The 15,447-nt window shown below is 43.7% G+C and overlaps 1 protein-coding gene and 1 long non-coding RNA gene across 10 annotated transcripts in view; one reads left to right on the plus strand and one right to left on the minus strand.

The window, feature by feature from the left end:
* LOC140738529 (transmembrane protease serine 11C-like) overlaps positions 1-10,276 on the plus strand; it is a 173,162-nt gene extending 162,886 nt beyond the window's left edge. For 8 of the 9 annotated variants that reach the window (XM_073065918.1, XM_073065975.1, XM_073065984.1 and 5 more), the window contains one exon: positions 9,758-10,276. In XM_073065918.1, the coding sequence (XP_072922019.1) occupies positions 9,758-9,919 (162 nt within the window). In that variant the 3' untranslated portion in view covers positions 9,920-10,276. Of the gene's footprint in view, positions 1-2,514; positions 2,635-9,757 lie in introns of those variants that run through there. The other variant, XM_073065946.1, reaches the window with a different exon arrangement.
* LOC140738556 (uncharacterized) lies at positions 730-8,594 on the minus strand. The gene is made up of 3 exons (XR_012101390.1): positions 8,040-8,594; positions 3,328-3,618; positions 730-1,179 (listed from the first exon to the last, which is right to left on the minus strand). It is a non-coding gene; the product is annotated as an uncharacterized lncRNA (long non-coding RNA).
* Positions 10,277-15,447: the final 5,171 nt, after the last annotated feature.

Genomic DNA, 15,447 nt, shown 5'->3' on the forward strand with positions numbered 1-15,447 from the left:
CTTCACCAAATCTTTGTACAGTTGTAACATTTCTTGTATTCAATGCCCTGAACAATGATGGTATTTGTACTAAACACCTTCCCATGGGGGGGAGGGGGGAAACAATGCACTTGAACCCCTAGGTCTCTTTTCTACAAGGCTCTCTGGGCCCCAACCATTTATTGTACAAGTCCTGCTCTGGTTTAACTTAATAAAATGCATCATTTTGCACTTCTCCAAGTTAAACTAATTTGGCAGGGGGTGGGAAATGGAGTGAAGGGACTCAGGAAAGGACGTATAGTAAAAAAAGTAAAGATAACGTTCAGTCAGACTATCAGAAAGGGCAGGCAGGTGATGGGACCTAGTTGCAGCCAACAGGCCGAGTATCAAAACATTAGGGATGCAGAATCAGAAAGGATAGCAAATACAGTATTCAAGGTATTGTATCTAAATGAGCATATTATAAGAAATAAGATAGATGATCTTGTTGCACTGTTACAGATTGCCTAGTATGATATTGTGGCCATCACTGAATTGTGGCTGAAGGATGGTTGTAGTTGGGAGCTGAATGTCCAAGGTTATGCGTTATATCAGAGGGATAGGAGGGTAGGCAGAGGGGTTTTTATGGCTCTACTGGTAAAGAATGGCATAAAATCAGTGGAAAGATGTGACATAGGATCGGAAGATGTTGAACCCTTGTGGACTGAGTTAAGAAACTGCAAGGGTAAAAGGATGTTGATGGCAGTTATATACAGACCTCCCAATAGTGGCTGGGAGGTGAACCAAATTACAACAGGAAATAGAAAAGACAAGTCAAAAGGGCACTGTTATGGTAGCCATGGGAGATTTTAACATGCAGGTCGATTGGGAAAATTAGGTTGGTAATGGATCTCAAGAGAGTGAGTTTGTTGAATGCCTAAGAGATGGCTTTTTAGAACAGTTTGTCGTTGAGCCTAAGGGGATCAGCTATACTGGATTGGGTGTTATTTAATGAATCGGAGGTTGTTGCACTCTTTATATTCATACGTACAAAGGTTACTAATAAAGAACCATCTTCTCTGTCTGAAATAGAACTTTTATTTAACAACAACCACAACGTTTTTACAATACCATGTTTCCCGATCTTTCTATCATCCCTGCGCATGCTCAGAACTCTCTCCAATTATGTTCTTGCACGTCATATCACCATATCTTCCTTTCCTTAAAAAGAAAAACAATTAGCAACATTGACCAGAACAAATGCATAATTTAACATGTCTCTATCAGTCTCTCTGGGAGTTTATGAACATGAGCAGACCTTCTAAGTGGTTCACACAGTTCTTGTGTTTCATTGTTATTTCCATGTTTTGTCTGGTCTGCATCAGTTAACTGAAACTGTGAAGTTGGCTCTTTCTTGAGGTCTTTGCGATTTCTTCTTAACACTGCTCCTTGTTCTGTTTGGGCCATGTGTGATCTGGGTTGTACTTCTTCAACTACTGTAGCTTTCTGTGTCCATGTGTTCATTTTGTCTTGTATCCTCACTTCATCTCCTTGGTGCAGTTCAAGTAATGGAAGAGAACATCTGTCAAAGTATGCTTTCTACTTTGCTTTGTGTTCATCTTTCAATCTTTTCATTTGTTCACCTTCCTCTGTTCTCAGAAGGCTCTTATCCATTGGCAGATTGGATCTCAAACGGTGTCTCATCAAGAGCTGAGCAGGTGAAAATCCACATTCAAGTGGATTACTGCGACAGGCTAACAAAGCTTTATAAAAATCACTTGCACTATCTTTTGCTTTGTGCATCAGTTTCCTGATCATTCCTACCGACTTCTTAACTAATCTATTGGACTGAGGGAAAAATTGACTAGATGTTGTATGAACAAAGCCCCATTCATGAGCAAAATGTCTCATGCATTCACCTTTGAATTGTGGACCACTGCCTGTGAAAACTTCATCAGGTATACCATGTCTATAAAAAAACTGCTTTCATGCATGCAATTACATTCTCTGCTGTTGTTCTGCTCAGACCACACACTTCAGGATACAATGAGTAGTAATCTGTTATTAATAGATAATCTTTGTTGTCAGTTACAAAAAGATCAACGCCTACCTTCTGATAAGGTCTCTGAGGACTAGGATGTGGATGCAGTGGCTTCTTAGGGTTGCTAGGTTGGTATTTAAGGCATATTTGACAAGAAGACACCAATTCTGCAATTTCTTGATTCACCCTGGGCCAAAACATAATTTCCTGTGCCCTTCTCTTACATTTTTGAACATCTAGGTGGCCTTCATGAATTTTCCCAAGCATTTCTTTTCAGAGACTTTTAGGAATCACAATTCTGCTACCTTTGTACAATATTCTTGTACTTCGGAGGTACAGTCATGTTTATTATCTAGCCATCCACCCATCACCACTTGTATTACCTGACTGAGAATTTTGTCCTTCTCTGTCTCAAGACTTTTTGGGAGCAATAGGTTCAGTCTCTATAATCATATCAACAAATGCTTGAACATTAATAGCGTCCCTGTGACTGTCTTTTGTTGTTGCATCCACAGCTCTGGAAAGTGTGTCAGCCGTGTACATGAATTTTCCAGGTGTTTATGACACATTCAATACATATCTTTGCAATTTGATCATCATTCATTAAATTCGCCAAGGACAGTCTCTTAAAGGTTTGTGAAACAATGCAATCGGAGGCTTATGATCCATTCAGTCTGTTCATCAATTTTTTAATGACTCCTAGCCACTCCATTCCGTTAAGCTCTGCTTTCAGTTGATGTAATGCAAAAGTCACTTTTCTACATGGATGTACTACGGGTGTTGTGTTGTCAGTTTTAATCATGTGCTCTCCTGCAAGACAACCAAGCCCTTTGAACAAATCCTCGTACCTCTTTCATCAAGTCACTGTATTTTGACTGTTTCACTGTCCAGGACTTAAACTCTTTTCACCAAATTCAATCTCTCACAGGCGGATAAACCCAGTATTGACTGTACATTCTTTGGCACTACCACAAAAGAAAGCGTGTGCACAATATTTTTGTATGACATTTTTGCCACACATCTTCCTTTAACTGGGATTTCTGCACCTGAATATCTAGTCACTTTTATATTTGTCTTATGTAACCTTGGTCTTGGCTTTAATGCATTAAACTCAGATTCTGCAAGAACATTTACTTGTGCTCCAGTATCAAGTTTAAACAGAATATTGTTTTGGTTCACTTGCAATGGAATTGTCCAGTCATTCTTACTTTGTTTGTTTTCACAAAACACATCGATATAAAACTCCTCAATTTCATTTTCAAGCACTGCATTTACTCGTTTTATTTTCTTTCTACTTCTGCAACAGCATGAAAAATAATTACTCTTACCGCAGTCATTGCCCATTTTCCCATTTGCTGGACACTGTTTTGGCCAATGCTGCCACCCACAGCGATCACATAGCTTTTTCCTCTCAGGTGACGTCTTGCACTGTGTTGGTTTTGTTGTCGTTTTATTATTTTTTCTAATATGTTCGCACTTCCTCACAGCGTCTACGTTGCAGCTCTCAATGAAAAGTTCTTTAGCCTGTGACGTCACGGTTTCCTAAGCTTTGCAGAGCATCAAAGCTTTTTCCAAGTCTAAGTCTTGTTCTCTTAACAGTCTTTCTCTCAGATCAATATCTAGAATGCCACAAACAATTCTGTCTTTAATCAGAGAGTCTGTCAGTTCTCCAAACTCACATGTTTCACTCAAGTGTCTCAACTCAGTAACATATTGATTAATAGCTTCACCAGCTCTCTGTGTACATGTAAAAAATCTATGCTGCTCATAACGTCACATTACGCTTCGGTAAACAAAATGCTTCAAATTTGTCCATTATCGATTTTAACTTTAAATTGTCTCCATTTTCAAAAATAAAAATGGTTATATATCTCAATTGTGTTGTCATCTATTACGTGACAACACAATTGAAATGCGGCTTTAGTTTTTTCTGGTTTTCAATCCGCGTCAATCACCAATAAATACAATTCAAAACATTGCTTAAATTTTCTACAGTTCTCAGCTACGTTCCCAGACAATTGAAGCATTGATGGAGGGGGCAAACCTTCCATTTGTAAAACTATTAGCAAACACCAAAACAGTTCGAAGTCTTTTTTCAGAAAATTATCTTCAATTCTCCCATGTTAGGAAAAGTATTATTCTTCCAGACCGACTTCTGACACCATGTTGTGTTCTTTATATTCATATGTACCGTAGGTTACTAATAAAGAACCATATTCTCTGTTTCAAATAGAACTTTTATTTAATGACAACTACAACGTTTTTACAATACCACGTTTCTCAATTTTTCTATCATCCCTGCGCATGCTCAGAACTCTCTCCAATCACGTTCTTACATGTCATATCACCACAGAGGTGATTAGGGAGCTTAAGGTAAAAGAACCCTTAGGAACTAGTGATCACAATATGATTGAGTTCAACTTGAAATTTGATAGGGAGAAATTAAAGTCTGATGAAGCAGTTTTTCAGTGGGGTAAGGGAAATTACACTGGTATGAGAGAGGAGTTGGCATAAGTAAATTGGAAGGAGCTGCTGGCAGGGGTGTCAGCAAAGCAGCAATAGCATGCGTTTCTGGGAAAAATGAGAAAGGTGCAGGACATCTGTATTCCAAAAATGAAGAAATACTCAAATGGTAAAATAGTACAACCATGGCTGATGAGGGAAGTCAAAACTTTTGTAAAAGCAGAAGAAAGGGCATACAGCAAAGCAAAAATCAGTGGGAAGATAAAAACCTGTAGAAAGCAACTAAAAAAATCATTAGAAGGGAAAAAATATAAAAGCAAGCTAGCAAATAATATCAAAGTGGATAGCAAAAGTTTTTTCAAGTATGTTAAAAGTAAAAGAGAAATGAGAGTGGATATAGCACCACGAGAAAATGAAACAGGAGAAATAATAATGAGGGACAAGGAGATGACTGATGAATTAATTGAGTATTTTGCATCAGTCCTCACTGTGGAAGACACTAACAGTATGCTTGATGTTGTAGTGTGTGAAGGAAGAGAAGTGGGTGCAGTTACTATTACAAGTGAGGAGGTGCTCAAAAAGCTGAAAGACCTAAAGGTACATAAGTCACCCAGACCAGAGGAGCTGCACCCTAGGGTTCTGAAAGGGGTTGCATTAGAAATTGTGGTGGCATTAGAAATGATCTTTCAAAAATTATTGGACTCTGGCACGGTGCCAGAGGACTGGAAAATTGCAAATGTTGTCCACTCTTTAAAAACGGAGGAAGGCAGCAGTAAGGAAATTATAGACCAGTTAGCCTGACCTCAGTGGTTGGGAAGATGTCAGAGTCAATTGTTAGGATAAGGCTATGGAGTAGTTGGTGACAAAGGACAAGATAGTACAAAGTCAGCATTGTTTCCTTCAAGGAAAATCCTGCCTGATAAACCTGTTGGAATTCATTGAGGAGATTACAAGTAGGATAGATAAAGATGATGCAATGGATGTATATTTGAACTTTCAAAAGGCTTTTGACAAGGTGCCACATATGAGGCTGCTTACCAAGTTAAGAGCCCATGGTATTACAGGAAAGTTAGTAACGTGGTTAGAGCATTGGCTGATTGGCAGGGAGTGGGAATAAAAGGATCCTTTTCTGGTTGGCTGCCAGTGACTAGTGGTGTTCCGCTGGGGTCGGTGTTGGGACCACTTCTTTTTAGGCTGTATATAAATGATTTAAATGATGGAATGAATGGCTTTGTTGCCAAGTTTGCAGATGATACGAAGACTGGTGGAGGGACAGGTAGTGTTGAGGAAACAGGTAGGATGCAGAAGGACTGAGACTTATTAGGGAAATGGGTAAGAAAGTGGCAAATGAAATACAATGTTGGAAAATGCATGGTCATACACTTTGGTAGCAGAAATAAATGCGTGGACTATTTTATAAGTGGGGAGAAAATCCAGGAATCTGAGATGCAGAGGGACTTAGGAGACTTTGTCAATTCAAGTCAAGTTGCTTTTTATTGTATTTTGACCATAAACTGCTGATACAGTACACAGTAAAAATGAAATAACATTCCTCCAGAACCATGGTGCTACATGAAACAACACAAAACTACACTAGATTACGTGAGACAACTCAAGACTAAACTAGACTACGTAAAACAACACAACAACTCCACTAGACTACAGACCTATACAGGACTACATAAAGTGCACAAAACAGTTCAGGGCAGTACAATAATTAATTAATAAATAAATAATCAACAAGACAATAGGCACAGTAGAGGACAAATTTCAATATAATAATAAATGATTTAGATGTCAGTCCAGACTTCTGGGTATTGGGGAGTCTGAAGGCTTGGGGAAGAAACTGTTGCACAGTCTGGTTGTGAGAGCCCAAATGCTTCGGTACCTTTTACCAGATGGCAGGAGGGAGAAGAGTTTGTATGAGGGGTGCATGGGGTCCTTCACAATGCTGTTAGCTTTACGGGTGCAGCGTGTGGTGTAAATTTCTGTGATGGCAGGAAGAGAGACCCCGATGATCTTCTCAGCTGACCTCACTATCCACTGCAGAGTGCAGAATGCTCTAAAGGTTATTTTGCAGGTTGAGTTGGTGATGAGGAAGGCAAATGCCATGTTAGCATTCATTTCAAGAGGTCTAGAATACAATGGCAAAGATGTGATGCTGAGGCTTTATAAGGCACTGGTGAGCCCTCACCTTGAGTACTGTGAACAATTTTGGGCCCCATATTTTAGAAAAGATGTGCTGGCATGGGAGAGGGTCCAGAGGAGGTTCACTATGATGATTCCGGGAATGAAAGAGTTATCACATGAGGAACATTTGATGGCTCTGGGTCTGTACTCATTGGAATTTAGAAGGATGAGGAGGATCTCATTGAAACCTTTTGAATGTTGAAAGGCCTAGACAGTGTAGATGTGGAAATAATGTTTCTCATGGTGGGAGAGTCTAGCACAAGAGGGCACAGCCTCAGAATAGACGTCCGCCCTTTCAAAACAGAGATGCAGAGAAATTTCTTTAGCCAAATGGTGGTGAATTTGTGGAATTTGTTGCCACATGCAGCTGTGGAGGCCAGATCGTTGGGTGTATTTAAGGCAGAGATGGATAGGTTCTTGATTGGACATGGCACCAAAGGTTACGGAGAGAAGGCCAGAACTGGGGTTGAGGAGGAGATAGAAAAAAGGATCAGCCATGATTGAACGGCTGAACAGACTCGATGGGCCAGATGGCCTAATTCTGCTCCTCTGTCTTATGGTCTTATAGTCTAAATTCCAACTGTCTCTCTTGGGCCCACTTCCCGAGCTGATCAGGATCCTATGTAAAGTCTGACAACATTCTTCACTGTCCACTGCACCACAAACTTACTAACCATGCCTCCTACATTGTCTGGTGGTTTGGATGAGAAATAACAGTGGAGCCAGTACCCATCCCTGTGGCACACCATTATTCAAAGGCCTCCAGTCTGAATAAAAGCCCTCTACTACTACCCTTTGAATTCTTCCACCAAACTAACTTGTATCCCATTGCCAGGCTCGCTCTTGTTCCCATGTGATCTAAACTTCCCAAATGGTCTATCACATGTGGACTCGTCAAAGGCCGTACTAAAATCCACGTAGATAACACCTACTACTCTGCTGCCTTCAACCTTCTTACACACCTCTTCAAATACCAGTTAGTGAGCCCTTATTTTCCACTCGCAAAGCCATGCTGACCATCCCTAATCAGACCTTGGCTTTCCAAATTCAAATAAATCTTGTCCCTCAAAAACCTCTCCGGTAACTTTCCCACCACTAATCTTGGGCTCATCGGTTTGTTCTTTTCTTGTTTGTCTTTGCAATTCCTCCGAGGCACAAATTAGCCAGCTCCACTCTTTTGGTACTTGACTGGAGGCTAACGATAATACAAATCTCTCTGCTAGGGCCCTAGCATTTTCTTCCCTGGCTTTCAACTAGGTTCTACGATGCGTTAGTTAAGGCCCCAGGCTCCTCATATAGACAGCCACTCTGATCCTTTAGATGTCCTACTTTAGTTCCCATTTTGTTTTTAGAGTATTTATAGTCTCTTTTAGAACAGGATTCTTACCTATCAGATCTGCCTCGTGTCCTCTTCTGGACTTCCTGTTGTCCTGTGTAAGTGTACTCCTGCATCCCTTATATTCTTCAAGGGACTTGGTTAATCCCAGCTGCCTAGTTCAAATACAGACTCAGATATATTTAGTAGTTGCACATCCAAACATACAGTGAAATCTGCAGTTTCTGTTAATGATCACAACACCCAGAATGGCCCCAGGGGCAGAGTTGCTGAAATTAGAATGGGCCAGGAGCAGAGTTAGTGAAGTGGGAATGGCTCCAGGGGCAAGTTAGTGAAGTGGGAATGGCCCAGGGTCAGACTTAGTGAAGTTGGAATGACCCCAGGGGCAGAGTTAGTGAAGTGGAAATAACCCCAGGGGCAGAGTTAGTAAAGTGGGAATGGCCCCGGGGGCAGAGTTAGTGAAGTGGGAATAACCCCAGGGGCAGAGTTAGTGAAGTGGGAATGGCCCCGGGGGAGAGTTAGTGAAGTGGGAATGGCCCCGGGGGCAGAGTTAGTGAAGTGGGAATAACCCCAGGGGCAGAGTTAGTGAAGTGGGAATGGCCCCGGGGGCAGAGTTAGTAAAGTGGGAATGGCCCCGGGGGCAGAGTTAGTAAAGTGGGAATAACCCCGGGGGCAGAGTTAGTAAAGTGGGAATGGCCCCGGGGGCAGAGTTAGTGAAGTGGGAATGGCCCCGGGGGCAGAGTTAGTAAAGTGGGAATGGCCCCGGGGGCAGAGTTAGTGAAGTGGGAATGGCCCCGGGGGCAGAGTTAGTAAAGTGGGAATGGCCCCGGGGGCAGAGTTAGTGAAGTGGGAATGGCCCTGGGGGCAGAGTCAGTGAAGTGGGAATGGCCCCGGGGGCAGAGTCAGTGAAGTTAGAATGGCTCCAGGGCACAGTTAGGACATGAGGAAAATCTGGCAGGTAAGAATCCTGTTCTAAAAGAATCTATAAAGAATCAATAAAAAAGGATTTACTGGGGGCAGCCCACAAGTTTAGCACTATTCATGACACTGAGGCAGTCCACATCCAAACTTAGGAAGACTTGGACAACAGCCAGGCCGGGCTGATAGGTGGCACACACAACGTATCTAGTGGGAAAAATCCGACATTCAATGACGTCTCCACTACTGAAGTACAGTCAATATCCTGGTGTCACCACAAACACAGCGGAGCTGCAAGGCAGGTCAGAGTGGTGAATTTCTTCTTTCCTAACTTCCCAAACCCTGTCCACAGTCAACAAACCTCAGATGAAACACTCCTCACTAGCAGTGAGTGCAGCTTCAACCCAATACAGCACACAGCGAGCCAGCTGACAGGCACCCCCATCCTCAATGGTTCGCTACACCACTGACACATAATAGCAGCAGTTTGTACAATCTGTAGCAACTCACTGAGACACTTCAATCACAACACTTCCACCTACTGAAAACAAGAACAGTAAAAGCACAGGGTCATACCACCTGGTATGCCCTCTACCCTCACCCTAATTTATTCCTTCATCATCATTGGATCACAATCCTGGAACTCTCTCCCCAGTAGCAGTGTGATGGACTGCTGGACCTTCTCAAGGACAGCTAGACACAGGTGATTAAAAGCTCTCATAGACTGTGATGCCCACTTGCCTTGAAATTATAAAAATACTTTGTAAAACTGGAAAGGTTCAATAGCTGTTCCTTAGTTACAGAGTCTGGTAATGATGGTTACTTAACATTTTGCCATCTTTTCATTGCAGGGCGATTCAGGGGGTCCACTGGCCTGTAAGCAGTCTGATGGATTCTGGTTCCTCGCTGGAATTGTCAGCTTTGGCAAAGGTTGTGCTAACCCGGGATTTCCTGGAGTCTACACTCGTGTAACAGCCATTCGTGAGTGGGTGCACGAGCAGACAGGAGTATAAGTGGCTTTACAGTGGCACACTTTAGTTTGAACTACTCATGCACTGATTTCCAATGTCACTTCCACCAGAGTGAGTTCCCAACTCCTAATTTAATAAAAAAAACTGTGACCATGTCTGCACTTTCTACATGCTATTTAAAGGTGAACATTTATAAAATTAGAAGAACTCTAAACTTCAGTTATCTTTATTGTACACTGCACTGTTCCTACTAATATAGAAAGGCTAAGTTCTTGTGTTTCTCAAGTTAGAAGTTTAAAATATCTAATCAAAATCAGTAACAAGAGAAAATCTGCAGATGCTGGGAATCCAAACAACACACACAAAATGCTGGAGAAACTCAGCAGGCCAGGCAGCGTCTATGGAAAAAAGTACAGTCGACGTTTTGGACCAGCCCAAAACGTCCAGTGTACTTTTCTCCATAGATGCTGCTTGGCCTGATGAGCTCCTCCAGCATTTTGTGTGTGTAGTCTAAATCAGTGTGAGATTTCATTGTACTATGAACTCCTAAGGCTAACTCCAGCCCCACTTTGAGAAATAGGTCAGCAAATCAAATATTTACAAGTTGGTGAAATAGATGGCAGCAATTTAAAATCAAAAATTTTTAAAATAAAAATCAACTTAAAACATTGAAACTTTTACTTGATTACAAAACAATAACCATGATGAATTAATAAAGGTGTAACTGATCTTGCTTTGGAACATTCTGGTGGTTCAGCTGTTCCACTCACTTGCAGATATCCCAAAAGCTACCGGCACCTTGGCTGTTGATTTGCTGCAATACAAAAGGCAGCATGGCTGATATGGCAGAATTCAGAAACGGTGTGGGACTTGTCATATCATGAAACCGAGCTTCAAAAACAACTCCAAAACTAGGGCAAGAGATTAAAGAAACTTGTGACTGAGGTACAACAATCATGCGTTAAATGTAGGGCTCAGATATTGATTTTAGTAGCTAATTAAAATACATTTGATTTTGGCACTTATGTTAAAATATATTAGAAGCTAGTGTTTGAAAATGTCAAATAACAGACAAATCATAGACTAAAGTAGTCTCTGAAACTGAAACACTTAGTTCTGTATTCTGTTGTTGTTTTCCTAGCACTATGTCAGCGATGGAATGATCTGTATGGATCAATACAAAACAACATTTTACATTGTACATGTGGCAATAATAAACCAATTTACATCCAAAACACAGTCAGCTTATCCTGGTTGAGAATGCATTAGAGTTCAGGTTTGTCTCTGTGTCGTAGTGTTCTATGACTCTTTATTTCTATAATCCTAGTTAAGAATGTTTGGGAAAGTGTACGTTACTATTTATGATCTCAGTTTTTTAATATTCCAGTACATGAAGTTCAACATTAACAGAAGTTTCTAGACTTAAAATCATTTCAGTTATACAGTTCATTGAAATCATGTTTCCAAGGTTTCAAAGGTACACTTAATGTCAGAGAAATGTATTCAATATACATCCTAAAATGCTATTTCTTCACAACCATCCATGAAAACACAGGAGGGCCCCCAAAGAATGAATGACTGTTAAATGTTAGAACCCCAAAGTCCACCCCAGCTCCCCCCCACGCATAAGCAGCAGCAAGCAATGATTCCCCCCTCCCCTCCACCGGCAAAAAAAAGCATCAGCACTCACCACCGAGCACTCAAGCGTGGACAAAGCAACAGCAAAGTCACAGACTTGCAGTTACCCCAAAGGCTATTTGTTCACTTGGTATTTGACATACCACAGGCTCTGTCTCTCCCTAATAAAGGGGAAAGAGATATCTCCATTTCATAGTGAGAGGGGAGACATAACAAACAACTTGCTGCTTTATGATGTTATAAGTCCATTGTGTTGCTTTTTCCAAGCTCTGTGCCCAAAGCTCCCAGGTCTCTCGGCACACAGCCTTAGATCTTCCATCTCCCACGACACATCGATCTGCCCGGACATCAACCTTCAATCCACCCATCTCCAAAGCCATGAGATCTTGGCCCTTCGAAGGCGAGTGAAGCTCTTAGGCCAAGCTCTTAGTGTGCCGAATAACGGCCAGTCGAGAAACCCCGAGAGTGGGTCCCATTCCCACAAAGAACCATAGTCAGTGTAGTCAGTGACAACCATTCCTAAATCTTTATTCCATCATTCATAGAACTGAACACATTGCAGTATTTGTCAATTACATAACAAATGCAAATTACCAGGTTATGGACCCAGTCAAGCAAAGACTGACCCCATTTGAATTCAAAGAGTATTTGAGGAGGATGTGAAGATGATTGATAAGGAATGGGCTGTGGATATTGTCTACAGCTGGGGTTCCTATCATGAGTCCACAGACCCTTGCTTAATGGTACTGGTCTGTGGTATAAAAAAAGTTGGGAACCCCTGGTCTACATAGACTTTCAACAAGGTTCCTTATGGTATGCAAATCCAGAAGCAAAAGATATATGAGGTCCATGGAGATCCAAAGATGCTTTGGCCATTGAAGACAGAGGATAGTGGTGGAGGGGTGTCATTCTGACTAGAGTACGGTAACAAGTGCTGTTCCACAAAGTGCTGGGGCCTCTTTTTTTATATATAACTGACTGGAATGAAAATTGAGATGGGCTGATCAGCAATGTAACAAAAATTGATGCACATTTTAACAGTCAGAGATGGTCTGATTAACACAAAAACTGGTGAACCTCTTGGCAGTCAAGGGAATGTGAAGGATATCAATCAGCTGGAAATGTGCACAGAGAAAAAGCAGATGGACTTAGTTAGGAAAAGGGGAAGTACAATGAGATCTAGGTGTCCTTGTTCATCAGTCGCTGAACGTAAGCATGCAGGTACAGCAGGCAGTGAAGAAAGCTAATGGCATGTTGGCCTTCATAACAAGGGGAGTTGAGTATAGGAGCAAAGAGGTCCTTTTGCAGTTGTACAGGGCCCTGGTGAGACCACACCTGGAGAATTGTGTTCAGTTTTGGTCTCCAAATTTGAGGAAGGACATTCTTGCTATTGAGGGAGTGCAGCGTAGGTTCACGAGGTTAATTCCCGGGATGGCAGGACTGTCATATGTTGAAAGATTGGAGCGACTGGGCTTGTATACACTGGAATTTAGAAGGATGAGAGGGGATTTGATTGGAACATACAAGATTATTAAGGGATTGGACACGCTAGAGGCAGGAAATATGTTCCCGATGTTGGGGGAGTCCAGAACCAGAGGCCACAGTTTAAGAATACGGGATAGGCCATTTAGAATGGAGTTGAGGAAAAACTTTTTCATCCAGAGAGTTGTGGATCTATGGAATACTTTGCCTCAGAAGGCAGTGAGGCCAATTCTCTGGATGCTTTCAAGAAAGAGTTAGATAGAGCTCTTAAGATATACAAGATATTAAGAGGAATAGACAGAGTGGACAGCCAGCGCCTCTTCCCCAGGGCACCACTGCTCAGTACAAGAGGACATGGCTTTAAGGTAAGGGGAGGGAAGTTCAAGGGGGATATTAGAGGAAGGTTTTTCACTCAGAGAGTGGTTGGTGTGTGGAATGCACTGCCTGAATCAGTGGTGGAGTCAGATACACTAGTGAAATTTAAGAGACTACTAGACAGGTATATGGAGAAATTTAAGGTGGGGGGTTATATGGGAGGCAGGGTTTGAGGGTCGGCACATTGTGGGCCGAAGGGCCTGTAATGTGCTGTACTATTCTATGTTCTATGTTCTTAAAGATAGCGGGGTCAAGGTATACGAGGAGAAGGCAGGAACGGGGTACTGATTGTGGATGATCAGCCATGGTCACATTGAATGGCGGTGCTGGCTCGAAGGGCCGAAGGGCCTAATTCAGCACCTGTTGTCTATTGACTTTAATCTGGACAACGATCGGGTTCCTCAGAGTACAGAGGGGGAATGGGGAAGGTCTAAGGTCTAAGGCAAATGACTAAGGTCACAGAATGGGAGGAAGAAGTGTAGGATCAATAACTAAGGTCACATTACGGTAACACATTGGGACCAGTGCCAGCGGTCACAGTACGGGAACACGTTAAAACTAGTTACTGAGGTCACAGTACAGCAACACTTTGGGAGAGGGACCAGTGACTGAGGTCACAGTACCGCAGGGACCATTTTGGATCGCACCAGCCCACAGAGTAGCTGGCCATCGGTGAGGCTGCTCCGGGAGCTGGTCGTGTCATCGGACTTCGCCTCTTGGTCAATGTCTGGCGAAGCCTTCACCCTGACCTCCGTGCTTTCTCAAGGAGGCGCTGAGGAGGTGGAGGCTCGCGGATCGAAGGCGCACGACTCCCGGGTATCGACCACCTCCATGCGCCAGTTGCGTGCTTGGGCCACCTCCTGCTGTGGACAGAGCTGAGTGCGCTGCCCGCACGGCTGGGGTCCACGTACAGGCATTTCAACACCCGCTGCTGGAGGACGGCAGGTTTCGGGATTCGTTCCGACCGTTGAGGGAGTCCTGGCGGGAGGAGTGGGGGAGTTTCCCCGCACGGCGGTTCTGGTAGGATGTGGGAAGGCTCACACCCCACTGTTCTGCCGGGTCGACCAAGCGGCGGGTGTCCGGCATCGATCGGCTCGAGAAGGAACTGGGGTCGACCGATGGGGACGCAAGCGTTGAGGCACCTGCAGCTGGAGAAGCCCCGAGGTGTATACGTGAGGTCGCGGGTCCAGATGCTGTAGGATCTGGACCACGTCTCGCCCGAATTCTGCTCTCACGAGAGGAGGAGGGTGTCCGGAGGCAGTTGGTGGAATTGTCGGCAGACGATGGAGTGAGGATGCACGCAGGGCTCTGTGGGAGGACTTGCCGAGAGTCAGCCCTGGGGGTGCTGAGCGACTAGGTGCACCACTGTCTTTAGTGGAGCTGACCAGTGCCCTCAACTGGCGGCAGAGAGGCAAGTGCCCGCGGTTAGAAGGGTTAACGGTAGAGTTTCTCCGGGCCTTCTGGGACATCCTTGGGGCTGATAATGCGACGGTATTGGGGGAGAGCATGGCGACGGGTAAGATACCCCTCTCTTGGCAGAGCAGTCTTTGCCCTTCTGCCAAAGAAGTGGGATCTCCGTAACCTGCGGAATTGGCACGCAGTATCCCTCCTCATCGCGGAAGACAGAGTTTTTGCCCGGGCGATGACCAATAGTCTGGGCTCCGTGCTGGCGAAAGTGGTCCACCCTGACCAGTCCTACATAGTCCCGGGGCGGTCGATACAGGCCAATACCCACCTTGTCCGGGTATCTGATCCACTTGTCCCAGGAGGCTGGTCTGTCGGTCGCCTCTCTCTCCCTCGACCAAGCGTTCGATAGGATGGACCACGAGTACCTTTTTGGGACTCTGCGAACTTACGGACTTCTTGTGACCCACGTCCGACTGCTGCAAGCCGCCGCGGAGTGCCTAGCTAAGGTAAACGGGTCCTTGACTGTGCCCTTTTGCTTTGGGAGGGGGTGCGCCAGGGGTGCCCAATATCAGTACAGCTGTATTCGGCCTACGTGGAGCAATTCCCGTGCCTTCTCCGCAGGAGGTTAACGGGTTTGGTTCTGCATGAATCGGACGACATCCTTCTTA

This window comes from Hemitrygon akajei, chromosome 2, assembly GCF_048418815.1.
Source record: "Hemitrygon akajei chromosome 2, sHemAka1.3, whole genome shotgun sequence".
NCBI lineage: Eukaryota > Metazoa > Chordata > Chondrichthyes > Myliobatiformes > Dasyatidae > Hemitrygon > Hemitrygon akajei.